This window comes from Myripristis murdjan, chromosome 12, assembly GCF_902150065.1.
Source record: "Myripristis murdjan chromosome 12, fMyrMur1.1, whole genome shotgun sequence".
Classification (NCBI taxonomy): Eukaryota; Metazoa; Chordata; class Actinopteri; order Holocentriformes; family Holocentridae; genus Myripristis; species Myripristis murdjan.
In genome coordinates, this window is record NC_043991.1 from 24,446,414 (window position 1) to 24,463,920 (window position 17,507).

Genomic DNA, 17,507 nt, shown 5'->3' on the forward strand with positions numbered 1-17,507 from the left:
GCCTTCAAGCAGCTTCTACACAAGGCTGTGGGAGCACCTTAGATGATGGATTTATCTGGGACACATCGAGATAGAAAGACCATTTACAAAAGCAGGTGTGGAGTTGCCATAGGTGCTTTATTAGTGGACAGCGCAAAATCCCAAATTTTGTAAAAACCTAAATGTCAAATATGAACTATTTCACTTGTGTCTCAAGACAAACTTGTATCTGGGAAGCAAAACCAATTGGAATGCACATATCTACTGGAATGCCTGTAGATATCCCGCTATGTGTAAATGTTTGCTCATGAGCACACAAAAAAAAGGAGCCATTTGTGTGTGCGTGCATGTGTGTGTGTGTGCACGGCAGAAAGGGAAAATAAGTAGGCCTCCTCTTCTGTCTTTGTATGAATCTTAAGTAGTCCCACGTCGAGGGGGGCTTTGTTCACCATCACTGTCGGGGGGCACGTCCTCCAACTTTTCCTTCACTTCCTTTTGGCATAACATTTATCATTCTTCTCCCCCAACTAACAATCATCCTACAACATGGACTAGCAACTAGCGCACAATGAACTAACCCCCCCACCCCCCTTCCCGGTTGCTTGGATACCTTTGATCCAGTGAGACAGCTTGTCAACAACATCATCACTTACTTAGAAGCTCACAACCTTCACTTTCACCAAACTTTGATTCATCCCACATGAACCAACAGAGACTTAAAAAAAAAAAAAAAAAAGAAACTGTTGCATCTCGCGGTGGTTTTCATTTAGTTTTTAGTTTCCAAGAACATCTTTTTCTTGTTCCCCCTTTGTGTCAGATCCAAGTCGTTTAAAACTTCAAGCCTGAATGTTTGGCTGCACAGAAATTGCTATGCATTTTCAAGTGAACAACTGAAGCGGTTAAAAAACCTTCTAATTTGCAAATGCAAATATAGCATTATCCTGTTCTACTAACCAACTAGATTCAATAGATTTTATAATGTATTATGACCAACTGGTCTTAGTCAGGGACTCTAACCCGAGGCATGTCAGTGTGCTGAGCCTGCCTTAGTATCATCCACTGAGTGATTCATCAGACCATACGTCATGGATTTCAGGAGTTAATATCTCTCTCTCTCAAAGAGGGTGAACAGGTGCATCAGTGGTTTGTGTGTGTGTGTGTGTGAGAGAGAGAGAGAGAGAGAGAGAGAGAGAGAGAGAGAGAGAGAGTTAGAAAGAGAGAGAGACTAAACGGCAGTGCAGGCAAGGTGGATAATAGCCAATCTCTGAGCAAGGCATCACTAGCTGTACACACTGAACTCCAATAATGTGGTAAATTACACTACTGCCATCAACCAGTAAGGCTTGGGAAACTTCACTTGACACACATACACCTCTTCATTGATACAAATACCAAACATCACATCATTCTGTACCACAAAAAAATTGTCTGGGCTACTAAATTATCTTAAAATAATCTGTTTAATGCAAAAAATTAACTATTAAATTATTTGTTCCAGTCTAAATGCCCCTTTAAGTTCCTGTAACTCAAACATTCCCATGCAGAACTACACATTTGCCTGGCCTTTGCCACACGAGCTCCCCATATCCCAGTCAGCTGACTAGTCTGTGCCACTTATTCCAATCACTGACTGCAGATTATTTTGCTTACTGTGTCCCAATTCTCTGTGGATCAATCCAACCAAACACCGGAGTGAGAAGGAAAGACGGAGCTGACAACAGAGACAAAACCAAGAGGAGATGCAGGCATAAAGAAGTGGCTCAAAATGACAAGGGGGGAGGGAGGAGACAGAGGGAGCAGCGAAAGGAAAGAGCAAGAGGGAAGAATACAAGGAAGGAGAGAAGGGAAGATGGCAAGAGACGGTGTGGCAGAGGTTCAAAACCCTCCAAATGAGTGCGTTTTGTGTGGGAACACAAAGGCGAACCAGCAGCAGCAGCAGAAACATACCAGCAGAGCAAACAAGAATGCAAATCAGCCCTGATGCAAATGTCATACGTCTTCAGGGGCAAAACAGACAGTCTTTATACCAACCCCCCACCACAGCACGCTTTTCCCCGTCCTATCAGAGCCCCCCAATTCTCCTCCACTCCTGTATAGAGCCAGACTCGCACAAACACTTCCAGGAGACAATTTTACACAGAGTGAGACGGGAACGTAAATTACAGGAGACTCAGGAACAAAGTGACTACATCATCTTCTGACTTCATGCTAGACACAAGGGCAGAGTACAGTGGGCTCTTTCTACAAACATGAGAACAGATACACACAAAACACACAGCCAGGAAAGACAAAACACTTACTTGTCTGTCATGGCGTCAGCTAGTGAATAATGGTTCATTAAAACTTCTCAGTTTTCTTCACAGAGATGGAAATGGTTGAGGGTGCAGCCCAAGGCAAATATCACAACACAGCTCTGCAAGACAGAAAGGAGCCAGTTAATTCAAAGCAAATATGAAATCATACATATGTAATAGTCAAGAGGGCATAAGTTATTCAATGTCTCTTCATGCAAAAACAGATCCAAAGTCTGTGCAAATGACTCATTGTGATGGTAAAAACAAAAAGGACACCCCAGGTTTTCAGCTCTCCCTAGGTCTTTTCGGGACAGCAAAGTCCCTGGAACACTTAGTTTAACAAGGTCACAACAATGAACAATCCAGGGCTCGGACACAAAAGCAACTGGAATGAGCCATCGCCCAGGCTGGGACTGCAGCTAACTTTGCAGCCATGCCTGACTTGCTCACAATTAGCCGAGCAAGGACTGGTCTCTTCAAGTTTCTGGGGGATACTGTTGCCATAGTTACCAAAGCAGCAAGCCAGCCAGCCAGCTAGCTAGCATAAATTGAGAACGCCAAGAAAGAAGCAGACAGTATCGCAGCAAAGATGAAGGGACCTACAGATTCTCGTCAAATCCAATCACAGATAAAGAAGAAGGAGGGAGTAGGAAGTGATGACGGCAAGTTTGCATGAATGCAGCTGGTTATCACCCAACAGCTTGCACGCATAACCCACAAATATATTTTGAAACCAATCCAAAAATACCACTCAGCAAATGGCACATTTAAAGAATATCTGAAACATAGCCACACTGCAGATGCATATTTGAGAATGCCAACTGGTCAGCAAACTGCCTTGTGCACAATGCTGACATTCTGATGTTGAAATATTCATTTTTTGCTGGTGGAATGGAGACTGGGCAGGTCCTGCGATCCACAGGCTGACAGTGCATCAGCAAAACCTGGCAACCTGGCACTTAAGCTTATCTGCCTTTAAAAGATTATGATAGCAGCACATCATTAGATTCAGAGATCATATCCTGCTATGTGTCAACACACTGGCATAACACAGACTGTGACCTGCCAGCGTGGGATCTCGCTTGCATAAGCAGATAAAAGGTTAGATATACTTCTGCTCCATCCTGACAGTGCGGTATAAATAATAGGCCCAGGGCAGCAAAAGAATATCCCGTGTTATCCTATGTCCCGTGTTTGCAATCATTCATCCAGAAGCAAGACGATTTCAGCGAATAATCCACAACTGATTAACCAAAGGAGTCTTAATCATTTTATCTGTGTTGGTGAATAGGGCTCTCAGCAGAGAAGGACTAATTGTAGGCATCCATCCCCACCTGACCCCACCCAAGCAGCCGTTACCCCAGACAGCCACTTGCCTTGGAGCCAGCCGTTGGCAGTCTGTCTGGGTTGGGGTGATGGCTCAATAGGCTGATTTGGCTCAATTTTACCTACTTTGCTTTCCTGTTTCCTTTATTCAGCTCCAACAGCCTTCAGTTCTGCACTCTGAATCAGCCCAGCCTCACTCTCTCTCTCTAGTGCTCCTCTCTTTTTCCTACCGACCTGTCTCTGTTTTATCAGAATGTTTGGTTTGCCTGTTTCCTTTATGCTCCTATGTGATATGAGCTCATTAAACTTTCAGCCATCTGTCTGCCCATCCTGGCAACAGACGATATCTTTGTGCATCCAGGTATCTCTATTAATTAAGTTCCACTTCCTACTGTCTCTCAACAGTGCTTTGTTTAAGGGAATGCATTCACTGAGGTAAGCAACACCATGCCTGGCTTCAGAGAGGCTTTATGGACAGGTCATGAATTTAAAGTGGACTTCTAAAACTATGCAACAATAACAATATTAAGCACACATGTCTCTGCCAAACTTTTTTTTTTTTATATCAATGCCTTTCACTCGGTGCTGCAAAAGAGCAGGCTAACCCAGATTGTGAGGGACGATGAAATCCAGACAGCCCTTCTATTAGGAAGTGCAGCAAGTAAATTTCCAAATGGTATTTCATTACATAACAGCTATAACATAACAGTTGAAATATGCAAAAGATTCCATGGTTTTGTGCAACGTGGTAATTTGCCCAACTGTAAAAGTGCCTTGTACGAAACAAATATCCCATACTGTTTGTATTGTGGTGATGATGCATTCACTGTTTTCCTTGTGGAAAATAATGCAACGCGGGGAATTCCTAACCCCAAACCAAAAGCAAACTCATACTACTCCTTCCTCTCACACCAACAGTGATTTTGGACATGGATACTGGTTTGACACTTGAGGCACAATTTGTATTTTATCCGGTGAACAACAGTGAGGTGATATCACATAGCCCACTGCATCACGCTTCTGGCTAGTGGTTAAAAATGCCACATACATAACAAAACACTGAGTGGCTTCTACCTCCGCTATGGCTACAGCTGGAGATAGAGAGCTGCTTAGAGGTAAATGAACCTGACCCTTTGAAGCGGAGTGATGGCACTTGAAAAGATATGTTAGCTGCCTTTGATCTACCTGAGCCTAGCACTCGCTCCTAATGTCTCAATGCCCAGTTAATGTGAATATACACAACCCGCAGCATTGTGGGGGAAATCCAAATGTCCACATAGGAACGCAATGGCAATGATTCCCCTCCAATGAAAGCCGCATGAGCAACTAGTAACAGACTGCCACGACAACTAAACAATATCACAATAGAGAACTGTCATTGAAATTGTAGCTGTTCTAGGCCTATATCTTCTTCAGCCATTTCAAATCTAAATAAAGTCATACAGCATATTATTTGTAAGCAGTAAGTAACTCAATTTAAGAAATTCTGCATGATGTGTGAGCTTTTCAATAAATAAAGTCCATCCCACTCACGCCAGCATCATGACAGTCTGCCATCCATCACAACACTGAATTATTCAACACCCAGAGATTTGGGTAAAAATAGCATGCACATAAGGCATAAGCTTATGTTCACCACCCTGGGTGAAAAATCTAAATTTTCTTCTACAATTGAATAAGTGTTGACATTATGAGCTGCCACCTAAACCAGTAAAGGTATTCATGGGTGTCCACACAAGCTGTGCACAATATGAATCTTACCATAGCCTGAAGATCCTCCAGCTTTAAAGAGGTGGCTTTTCCAACCCAGCCCAATCACAGTGTCATTACTGGTAAAGTCACCACTGGTTCTCATGACAGAGATGAAAAAAATAAGAGCATGATCTTCCACCACGACTAGACTGTCACCTCCTCTCTCTCTCTCCTTGCTCCCTGTTCATGCTGCGGCTCTCTCCCTCCTTCTGCCTCTCCCTCCCTCTATCACGATAAACAATTAAACCTCAAAACAGGAGCAGGGCAAAAAAAAAGGCTGAAATGGTGAGAGACAATACTTGCATCACAGTCCTGTTGCACATTATCACGTGTCAGTGACAAATCGCTCATCTCTCCATGTCCACCTCAGACAATAGGGGACACACAGCCCAAAAAAAAAAGGGTAGAGTTGCCTTTTCCCTGTCACAGCAGTCAACCCCTGCTCACCAGCGGAGAGCAACAGTGCTGCGATCGCGCCTCTGGAAAGCATCAATGCACACAATTCCTGAGGAGGGGGAGGGGTACTGGGGAGGGGTTGTGGGGCGAAGACGGGGGAGGGCTTGAGGTTGGGGTTGTGCATGTGTGTGTGTGTGTGTGTGTGTGTGTGTGTGTGTGTGTCTGAGAGTGTGTCTATTGTTACAGGGATGTTTTACCCTCCCCTAAGAGGTGAATAGAGACTGGAGGTCCAGCTGCTGCATCTCAGCACTGCGGTTAGCCCTAGGTGATGTTGATGTGTGTGATTGTATGTGCATGCAAGCATACACACGTTTCAGCAAGGACAGTTTGCATCCTCAGGCAACGGATTGTTTACGCTCAGATTTAAATGTGCTGCTTCCTTACTATGTAAACATTAAAATGAAACTGAGAAACTACAAACTGATAAAAGGCAAAAGGGGGTAAATACATTTCAATTTAAGATCAGTCCTGTGCTTATAATGTTCTCTTTGCAACATCGTTTGTGGCCAAATGCCCCAACAAAAAAAGACGCATGGCCTAATGCAACCATTGAAGGTTTAATAGGAGGTGAAAGCTGAAAAAAGAGAGCATGTTCTCCATTCAGCTGTGTCAGATGGCACTATCCGCTGCGGTAACAGAATGTACTGTATGTAGGCTTGCTCCCTGCTCCATTCCCTTCCAGCTCCCTGCTCCCAGCCACACAACTCTGGGAGCCTTTTCAAAACATCAAGTAAGCTGTCAATAGCACTGCAGCAACGCACCAGTAAGCTTCCTAAACTCTTTGTGATATCGCTCTCAGCGGTGGTTGCTGAACTCTTCCTTGGAGGGGGTGTTCCTCTTTGGCCTGATTCAGTTTTTATTAATGTAGCAATCAACAGGTTTCAGTGTCCATTCAATGTCCATTCTGCTAAACTCTGTATCACCAAATAAAACTGTAAAACAGTGCTTCAACCTATACATGGGTAATGTTTCATGCTGTGACCAGGTAGGCCTTTCTTGGGGAAAATCCCCTGTCAAACTGGAAGCAATGTGTTTTACATTTCCATTTTCAGTTTGACATTGCCTCCACTCTAACAGGTTTCTGTGGGTTAGGGCGATTCAATTTTCCCCAACCAGTCACCAGAGACCAGCATATTTGCCTGGATCTGACTTCATTTTAAGTCGACACCAATGCATAGCCATGGAAAAATACCGATTTTAAAAAGAGATTTAAGAGTGGAGCAGAGCCAAGTCAGACGATATTGAGAAGAATACCTGGACCTTACCCCACTGTCTTTGTCAGACTAGTGCGGACTAGAAAGACCGATGCGCATGAACTGATGAAGCCCCTTGGATAAGAGGCGAAACGTCTTCCTAAGACAAATACAAGTCCAGTTGCCTACGATTCATTTTTGCCCAAAGAGATATTGAGAAGACTTGCCGTCTGTGTAAAATATCTTTGTTAATCAACGTGGTGTTTTATCATCCATTTTTTCATGTTAGCTAATATGCAACCTGGTGCTCAGTCTCTGGCACAGCTTGATCAAATCAGTGTTTTTTTTTTTTTGCGCCAAACAATGGTGGCAATTGGCTCGGTAGGTTTTTCAACCGAGAAATCACAGCTGAATTGAGGAACAGCAGACCTGCACAATCACTTGAAACTTTCTAAAGTGAACATGTGATTCACAGGTCTGGAGCCAGGAGAAGATCCTGCCACAACAGCAGCAAAATAAAGAGAAAAAAATCTGAAAAAGTGTGGCATTAGCTTGAGCAGTGATAGCCACCATGACTAAACGGGTAAAGAAAAGAGAACCAAAAGAGCCAAAACTGCAGTAAACATTAGCATCGCTATCAAAAAGTGAAAAAGAAGCCAAAATGAGAGCAGAAGATACGGAGCGACATGTTTTTCTGTCTTCTTTAGCCAAACTCCACCATCTTTCATTAGGCTACGGCGAGCTAGCGCTAACACCGAGTTGCAAGCTGGCAACTTCTGAGACATAATTAACAATTTCTTGGTAGTCACACCAAGTAACTGTGTCAAAACTAATTCAAATAACTAGACATATATCTGCTTAGAACATTTTCTGAAGTTTTGCAATAGCTTGGTTTATAGTTTAAAATAATAGCATATTGCTAATGTTAAAGTAAGCCGTATCTGTCTTCTGTTGATTTAGCAGCATTAGTTGCGTATTAGCAATAGCTTGTAGCTTTAAACTGTAATAACTATGAAGTAATAATGTGACTGAACAGTTATCACATTGTTTAGTTAAACATGTTTAATATGTGTACATACCATCCAGGCGTGGGCTGAAGTCCTGCTGCTCTGATATTTCACTAAAGCTAGCTACACAAGAACAGATAAGTACTTTTCTTCCTCTTTGGCGGTGTTAAAGCTGCTGTCATCCCGCTCACGTCAAAGTACTGCTGACACTGAAGGGACTGCTCGGAAAAGTATTGCAAAACACCAAAAAGGAGTGACTGCTTATCACCAAAGCTGTCATCAAAAATCAAGAAAAACAAGAAGCTTGTGGATTATCACTCCATGCAACTTCCAGGTGACAGAGGCCAACAGTGGGTTGTTTTGACAGATCTTTGATTTGAAAATAAGCACAACTGTACACGTTGTTTAAAAAAAAAAAGAAAAAAAAAAAAGTCAATGGCCTGTCATGTTTGACGAGTGCGAAGGCCTACCTCTCAGATCAGTTCACATTATTCACATGCTTTTAGTTTATCTGCTTCTTATCCTATAGGCTACATACAAGGCTAATTAACTCCCTTTCTCTTTGAATCATTCTGGCCCATTGATCACACGCCCCCTGAACCATCAAAATATTTAAATGATTCACGGATCAAGTGGCAAGTAAGACTGCGCTGCTTTGAAAAACAATATCGGCAACAGCCTCGCATCAGCATGAGTATTCATATCCCGTGTCGCACTGGGAACGCTAAAATCCTTTTGTGAAAAACATTTATGAAAAGATACAAATCGACACAATATGGCCCTTCATTGCAACCAAACACATGAGAGAATAACAGGAGGAAACCAAACGCAACATCCAATATGGATCTTATGATCAGTTGATTTGAACCTTCTGTACCAAACCATTTAATCATGAGACAATACTGCAGAGCCATCTCTGGAATGCAGAAATGTATTTATCCATGTCCAACAACACACACACACACACACACACACACACAACTATGCCTACATGTGCCACTGCCTGCTGCTGATATGGAGCCAGATGCTGCTCTCTTTGCCAATAGGAAATTATTCCAGCCTGGGGGTGCCTGGGTGTGGCAGGGGAGGAGTGTGTGTTTCAAAAGGGGGTCGTCCCAGATGTCTGTTTCCCTACAGTCAGCACAGCACACCTCAGTGTTACAGTGACCCAGACTGGCCCCTGGCCTCTACCCCTGAGGCCTAGAATAACTCTTGCAGATTCAAAACAATAGGGTTGTTGTAAAATTCGTATCAACATTGGTTCCTGACACGAGGGTCAGAGTTGTTGTGGGCCTCAATATGGTCCTGAAGTACAGGACGATTTAGATGAACTGAGGCTACATCGACACATGGCTGGGTAAATTTGAAAACACACCATTTTTCTCTGATTTGGCAAAGCAGGTATTTTCCACCCCTGATTTTCATGGGTGGATTCTTCTCATGAATGCTCTCCAAGGTGTGTCAATTTGAAACAGCAGTCTGCTGTTTTATAGTGTGAAATTGTGCCTTTGGAAAATGTTGACATGGGGTTGTCATGTAGTCAGAATCAGAATCCTGGATACTTTATTGATCCCTGAGGGGAATTTTGGTAATCTAAACTGAGGTAGTATATTAAGCTTGCACAGGCCATGTTCACATGTCTGTACAAGGGTTGACATAAGATTCGGTGTGCGTGTTTTGAGGTATTTCATTGTGAAAAGCTGATTTTTGGAAAAGTCTAAGAAAAAAAAATAGTGCGGTGTAGTATGGATGGGCACCAAAACAGCATTTTCAAATTTACCTGGCCACATACTGTCCACACTAAGCCAGGTAAATTTGAAAATGCATCTCTTTTTTCTGTTTTATCTTTCTATCCACAATAAGCTGGTATTTTCCACCCATGAAAACAGAGCTTTTCACAAAAGATATCTGAAGTGTGTAAATGTGAAAACACCAGCCTGGAATTTCCATGTAGCTGGGTAAAACAATGAGGTAAGACCATCATGTCATCTAGCCAATGCTTCCCTGTCGTAGCGTGGACACTGCATAGGCACGCACATGCACAATGGGGAACTTGGTGCATTTTCGGCTTTTAGAGGGCTTTTGGAAATCAGTCTGAAACGGTGTGAAGACGCTATTGTGGTGTAGTTTTTTGGATTTACCCAGCTTATTGTGGACGTGGCCTCAGGAGACCTCGAATGGCTAACTTGATAGCCGGAGGATTCCAGGTTATCACTATGCTAATAAGCAGGACGCAACAATAAGTGCTCTGTGTGTGTGTCTGACATGTAGCACCTTTTACAGTGACTTCGCCAGCAGGAGGTAAAGTGCTACTGATGGCACTGAGGCCATTTGCAGATACTACAGTTCTTTCTACCAAACAGTTGAGTGACGAGTGACGCTTTGCAGAGGAGACGAGTTGGGCAGCCTGTGAAGAAAGCCTCTGGAGGCTCATGAATGGTCACCCTCAAATCCATTAGGCTTTATTGAATTACCTGATAGTCACTCACTGCAAGCATGTGAAAACCCTGATGTATTTAAAATGAGGTCACCTTTGAGGTGATGAAATAACTGAATTTGGATCTAAGCAGGAACACACAAACACTTGCAGTCTGTGTGCTAATGTGATGTCCTGTATGCAACACTGGATATGCTCCAGTAAGGACTAATTTCAATGCCCCCACTTTTTACTAGAGAGAAATTTGAAAAACAGCCAGGACCTGGTCTTAGACCAAAACAAGGCATCCAAGTAAATAACCCCTGACATCCAAAACAAGTTCCATTTCTGCACAAAGTTCAAGTTCAAAACAAAGATTCTTTTCAGCTAAGCAGTTCCTGGTGGAATTCCTGTTTTCCCACCAACTTTGAATTGATTATTGATTAAGAAAACACGCCTGTAAAGCCTGGTTTGCATGCTTACGTGTGGTAATCATGAACAAGCGGGAGCATTATGTGTAATTTAATTTAGAGCATGTGAATCCTGTGCTTCCAATGAATGTGTAAAGAAGACAAAGGACAGCTTAAAGATGGGCCAGTTTCTCCACTAATAACATTTGAATGAATCAAATACAAATGCATGTGTAAAAAAAACTAACTAAATAAAAGTAAGATAGGCTAATCAGCTTTCATAAAATGGGAAATCCCAAGAAACAAACTTTCACAAAGCTCAAAGAAAATAATGTAAGACAACAGTATTTTGCATAAACAGGTAAAATAAAGAGTAATAACATTTACATTTGAACTGAAAAACATTTTTGTTTTAGATTATTAGTGCTTGTTCAGGGACTGCAAGATTACAACAGTTTGAGAAACTCAAAACCTAAAGAAAAAAAAAGATAGTAATGCAAAGTGTGTAACAGACAGTTTCTTTGTCTCTTCTTGGCAAATTAATTGGCATTATCTGATTTGTACTGATTTTCTGCACTCATCACATCCAATGCTCCACAATGTTACTTAAGAACTATTTAAAATTACTATTAGACAGCAGCCTTATTTTTCCCATCAATATTCATTCATCAAAAATGAGCAGGGCTACTCAAAATAACAGTGAAATAGGACTATAACCCTACATCAATTTAACAAGGTTGCTTTGAAGGAGCCTGAAAATAAAGTTTGCCAGTCTTCAGATATCTTCCACAGTCATGTACAGCTGTTTCTTCACTCTACCACTGAGAATTAGCACTGGTAACCTTGGGACCTCACCTCATCCTGATGCATTTCAGTACACTCAGGCTGTATATTTTTGCTCTGTTGGTCTACAAGCCAAGTGAGCAAGAGTTGTTTAGCCTGTGGGCACACTCTCTTACTGCCATTCACTGTGCAGATCTATTAGGTAATAGGTCAATGTCGAAAAGTCCCATTTGTTTGCAACAAATGGCAGCAATAGTCCATTACACTGGAAGACATTTTAGACTTCACTATCCGCATTCAAAAGTTTGATTTTTAAACTAATGACTTGCTATAGTTGTAATTACTGAAAAGGTTTCATTAGTGTAAACAGACTTCTGAATCATTACAATTTGCTAAAAAAAAAAAAAATAAAAAACACAAAAGTTGTAACTCTCCAAGCACTAATGTTTTAATAAAACGATAAATTGTGTATTTTTCTTTCAGCTACCAGTTTGTACGGCTGAAACTAGGTCCTTAAAATTAAACTTAAACTGACTACAACACCTCTTTTCTCTGACATTTGTCTCTTTTTCTTCATCTACATTTGTCTCTCTTTCTTCATCTAGCTAGCATTTTCTGTTTGGGTTAGGTTATGCTGAAAGGAAATGATCAAATTAGGAGTTCATAACTTCTCTGAGCTTGAGAAAAATTAAATTGTAAATTAAATTGTAAATACAGCATGGTGAGCATTTGTTCACAAAATAGTATATACGAAGATGGGAAGGGTTACACACAGGTTTATTAAGCTAAATTCCCATCTCGTGGTTTCCGGCAGCTGCAGGCTACACAAATTGAGTATTTGAATATCACTTCCTCTGTTCTTTCATGTTAGTATAACCTTGATTTAACTCAATTAGGATAACTGTAATCATAGAGCATAAGAATATATACTTTAAAATGCAGTTACATACATGTGTGTAAAATCCTGACACTGAGAAAAACTAAAAATATTTGATAAAAAGCCCCAGAATATAGTTCCCTTAAAATATTCACTGTAAAAAAGGAAGTATTGCTATCATTCAAAGTACACGGAAATGTATCTTCAGTGATGCCTTGCCTTTAAAGGTCTGTCTGTCACTTTGATAATCTGCAACCCTTTGCAAGCAAGGTTGGATATTCTGAGAGCTTGTCTGTCCAATACAACCCATCGACTAGAAAAAAATAAATATATAAATGTTGTTCACAACCAGCTCATAATGCATATCAAAATCAATGCCCTTTCTTCACACTGGTCAAAAAAACAGTACCACACTGCCAAGGCTCTAAATATCAAGAAGGATTCCCACACATCTAGCCTTATTTTCAGTGAGAATCACGAGCACCATCACCTTACAATACAAACACAAACTCTGACCTGAGGAACAGTCCGTGTGACAGGCTGTACTACCTCAAACGCCCTGCAGCATGCAGCCAGTGGTTTAATGATTTGTCTGCTGCTGGTGAGTGATCACACAGCAATATCCTGTTCTGGCCAGCTATCCAGGCCCCCCGAGGGTCTGGCTGACATGAATCTGGCATGCCATGGTCCTGCTGAAGTGCCAGCAAGTCATCGTATTGACAAGATCCGGGTGGTTGCCCCATGCCTTATATGACCCAGCCAAGGACCTGTGGAATCGAACTTGATGAGGCAGAATAATTACTTATTGAGGCCGCAAGGGAGGGGATGGATGGAGTGGAAGGCCAGTCATAGCCCACGCATTCGGTGAAACACTGAGCAAAGTGGGAGGGGTGAGGTGGTTAATGTCACTAATGAAGCTGGAAAATAGATTTGGACAACAACACAGCTATGGTTAGTGAAACACTGAATAGCTGGCATAGTCCCAAATTCCACTCTGCTTATGCAAGATATCCTAAGCCTGTATACTCTCTGGCAGTGCATTTCTTTACCCTTTAGTGGAGAATATATCCACTCATCGGTGCATTCCCTAAACTTTACGTAACATGGGCAACATGCAATTCCTGTCATTTAACAAGACCCGCAGTGGTCCTAAAACAATCCTTGAGACCATTCTTGCTATAGCCTGCATTAACCGTAAACCTTGCAAAACAACTTTAGTCCAAGGCTCCATCTGTGATTCAGTCTCTAAAAAAACTTGGACCTATTTCATGGCATTCAGAGGGAGATGAAGATGGCAAAAAGCAGGAACTGGAAGTGATGCTTGAGGCATGTGCATGTCTGGAGGATAGTTAGAACAGACAGAGCACATCTTCAGATTACAGAGACATATAGATGCCAGACTTGAGGCAGAGCACAGGGCTAAAAGGGGTGACCCTAAGAATCTCCATAACGTATTATTACCCCTTCCAGTCCACACAGCCGTAAGACCTACTCCGACTAGACGTGCATGCAGGTGAAAGGTTTACGACCATGCTCTGATGAGCCCCAGCTGCACTAGCCTCTCTCCACACAACATAAGTGACTGGTCTGATGTTAGAGCTCGGAGTGATGGTGGAGCATGCGGCGGACACTCTGCTGGCGCACCACGCTCCAACCAACCTCCACATACACCGTGGTAACGTGGATATGCTCCTCTCTCGATTCAATAAAGCTCTTTTGTTGCTGCAATGAAAGCGCACCCTTGATTTATGCATGCCACTGGTTGAAACCCCCGAATGACCTCTGAGCGCCAGACTGGTATTTAGAAAGCACTGGGGTTTTAAAACTTTAAAAAAAAAAAAAAAAGTCTGCGCGACCACGACACGAAACCTCCTCTGGGGTTATTTTTCGCCCAGGCGTCAACGACAGTGACAGCGACGCGTATACTTACAGTTAGAAAAGTGAGCGCAGTCGCACACAACGAAACACATCTTATTCCCCCGCATTTCGACTTTGAACCGTTGCGGCAAATTATTGTATTGCGCGGTGTCAGAATAATGCAGCAACATTGAAATTAAAACTTTTTTTCTTTTCTCTCTTTTTTTTTTCAGTCGGGCTGCAAGCTACAGTGGAACAAGTGCAGCTGAGTCTGAAGTCCGCGACTCAGCCCAGAGAGCATGCATGAGTCCGACCGACAGGCTGGTCTAACTTTAACAAACAGGCAAGTTTTCGCTGTGCTTCACCGGTTACTGGCGCAAATTAAACGGTGCGTTACGCGTAAACCCAACGAAAACAGCCGGTACTCACTGCGGGAAAACAGCTCCTTCGTCCCGGCGTTTGTAGAGATGAGTGTCGGTGCAGGAGCGTGACAAGTTTGCTCTGTCGCTCTCAGCTCAGCATGGCGGCTGCAGCGACTGGATTCAAACCTCTCCAGGCTGCGATATCAACACACACAGGGAGGGAGTGTGTGTGTGTGTGTGTGGGAGGGGGGTGTTAGAGCAAGCAGCAGCCAAGGTAGCCTTCAGATATCTAGCTCAGTGCCAGATCCCCAGCCTCGCTCTGACTTGGAGACTTCACTCATATATATATTTTAAAAATGTAATATCCTCTTTGCTTTGGTAGACCCATTTATGAATTTGGCAAATATCATATTGAAATATAACATTTCTGAAAATAAATAAAACAACACATTAACACACACACAACGCCCACATATGCAGTAATTTAAGAAAAACAACAACAAAAATAAACAGCTTACTTCTTGGTTGAAGTCAAATGAGTCAGTGTAGGCTACTGAAACCACAAGAGAGACCTTGTCTATGGTGCATGCAGTGTTTTATTGGTCCGCTGGGCAAAGCTATCCCATCATGTAACACTTTAATTTGCATTAAGCTCTGGACAATGGGTTATTTTAAATTCTGGTTGAGATGATTCTCTATAGGTGGGTCCGGTGGGGTTAAAGGTCACTGTGGGGGTCAGAGGCTATGCAACATTTCCCTAATGGAGGAGTGTATCAAAACCACAGTGGCGGATGAACAGGCTGACCCTTGTCTTATTGTGCAGGGCAGGGGGAGGGAGGGGAGTAGGGTTTTCCATGGCAGTGGAGGCTGCTTACAATACCAGCTTTGAGTAAAACACAGTCCGCTGCTGGTGAAGAACACAACAGCATAGCAATTCACCTCCACGGCTGCTTTGTGGGCTCATTGCATAACAAATGTTTTCCAGAATTTAACCTACCAAATTAGGCCAATGGAGCACCTTTCAAACCTCCAATGAGCAATAGCTATAATTTCCTTTTTTTTTTTTTTTTTTTTTTTTTTTTTTTTTCTGAAAGCAAGAATTAGGCCATATCCCCAAATGCCAATATTCAGAGCCATCTTCATTCCATACCGCAAATTGTTTATTTTCATATCAGCCCCTGGTGACTTGAGAGCTTAGAGCTGATGACTGGCTGCAGTTAAAAGGAGACTTAAAGTGCTGCCTGAAATGAATACGAAAAGCAGCTGGGTTTATCTTCTCTCATTCTGTGACATGTGCTGCTAAGAGAAAACAGGTGACCAAAGAATGTGTGCTCAAACCCAAATGTAATTGTGGAGCTCAGACGATTTGCTGCAACTTGGGCAGATCTGCATTTTTTTTTATTAATATACTTAGGTGCGTTTCCCTTTTCTAGCCTTAGAGAAGTTTCTCCACCCTTTTCTGTCTTGTGTATCTATCTGTTTCTTGTGCTCTCTCTCGTCACTCTCATACACACACAATGAATGGGAAGGTAATAGAGAGTTACAGAGAGGTGTAGATTACCAGCATAAGTACATGATCTCTATGCCTGAGCCCCACTCTTTAGACACACCAGTTGGATATATTTAGAGCCCCTAGCTGTCATTGTATCCATGCTCCGAGGCAGACCACAATAATTCACAACACTGGAAGTACCAGTGCTGGTTTAAGATCAGGCAGAGGAAACTACATGTGCCTCGCCTGGAAGAACACAGGATTAGCACCCCTAGAGTTAGAGGTCAGGGCCAGTGGTCCACTCACGCTAAAAGTATACAGTAAACTCATGCGATTTGAATGGAAAAACGATCCACTAAATGGCTTTTCACATTGGGAGCGCGGCCGAGTGTACAGCACAGGAGAAAGAATTGGCAGAGATGAAGCTATTCCATCTACTCAGCAACTTTTATGGCTGATACTCAGAAATAATTGTATTACAGTTCTGGAGGGAAGGCTTGGAGGTTTCTCTCCTCTGGTATTTATACTGAAATTGAGGTAGAAAGGAGGAAAAAAAATGTGGGCACTGTTGGATTATGTCTAATTGGGCAACAATGACGATAGTTGTTCTGTAATTGACTTTAAACTTTTTATGGAGCGGTCTCAACCAGCACTACCACTGCTGACCATCAAACCTCTCTCTAAATCGCCCTTGATGCCGAATGTAAACAAATAAAAAAAATGAAAGATTTATAACAGAACTGTCATGGCCTGTGACACAGCACTTTGGGGATTATTTCCTCAATTACAGAGACTCGCTGAGACTTCCAAACTCACCACACTCACTGCTGCTGAGCACCGAACCTAAATGGCATTTAATAGAAACAGCTCCCATCTGACGGAGCTGTGCAGCCACAGCCATGCCAGCTATCTCAGATATGTTCACAAACCCAGTGGCAACAGGCACCAGCTTTGTATACCTAATTTTTGCCTGTGGCCATGTGTGCTTCTCCTCTTTGAAGTCTCTGGTCTGTGTGCTATTTCTGTACAGTAATTGCACAGAGCCGCATGCCATAATTTCCCCAGAGTTTGTTTCATTTTAAATAGGATGTTTACCCCTCAATCCCCTTTTTAATATTCTAATAAATAAATAAATAAACTTGGGTCCCATTCAAGCCACGTCATATTGTGAGGCATTAACTGAGCTCTGGTGGCTACTCGTGGCTCAGCAGGGACATCTAGTGGTGAAGAACCAACATAACACCCTTTATCACCGTATTTACAGCACAACTAAATACAACTCCGTGCACGCGCACACCCACGG

At 42.5% G+C, this 17,507-nt stretch overlaps 1 protein-coding gene across 2 annotated transcripts in view; it reads right to left on the reverse strand.

Moving 5' to 3' along the window:
* The window catches only part of sema4d (sema domain, immunoglobulin domain (Ig), transmembrane domain (TM) and short cytoplasmic domain, (semaphorin) 4D), a 40,508-nt gene extending 25,594 nt beyond the window's left edge, over positions 1 to 14,914 (reverse strand). The window contains exons 1-2 of one of the 2 annotated variants that reach the window (XM_030065195.1): positions 14,780 to 14,914; positions 2,280 to 2,392 (exon numbers count right to left, since the gene is read on the reverse strand). In XM_030065195.1, the coding sequence (XP_029921055.1) occupies positions 2,280 to 2,317 (38 nt within the window). In that variant the 5' untranslated portion in view covers positions 2,318 to 2,392; positions 14,780 to 14,914. The remainder of the gene's footprint in view (positions 1 to 2,279; positions 2,393 to 14,779) is intronic. The other variant, XM_030065196.1, reaches the window with a different exon arrangement.
* Positions 14,915 to 17,507: the final 2,593 nt, after the last annotated feature.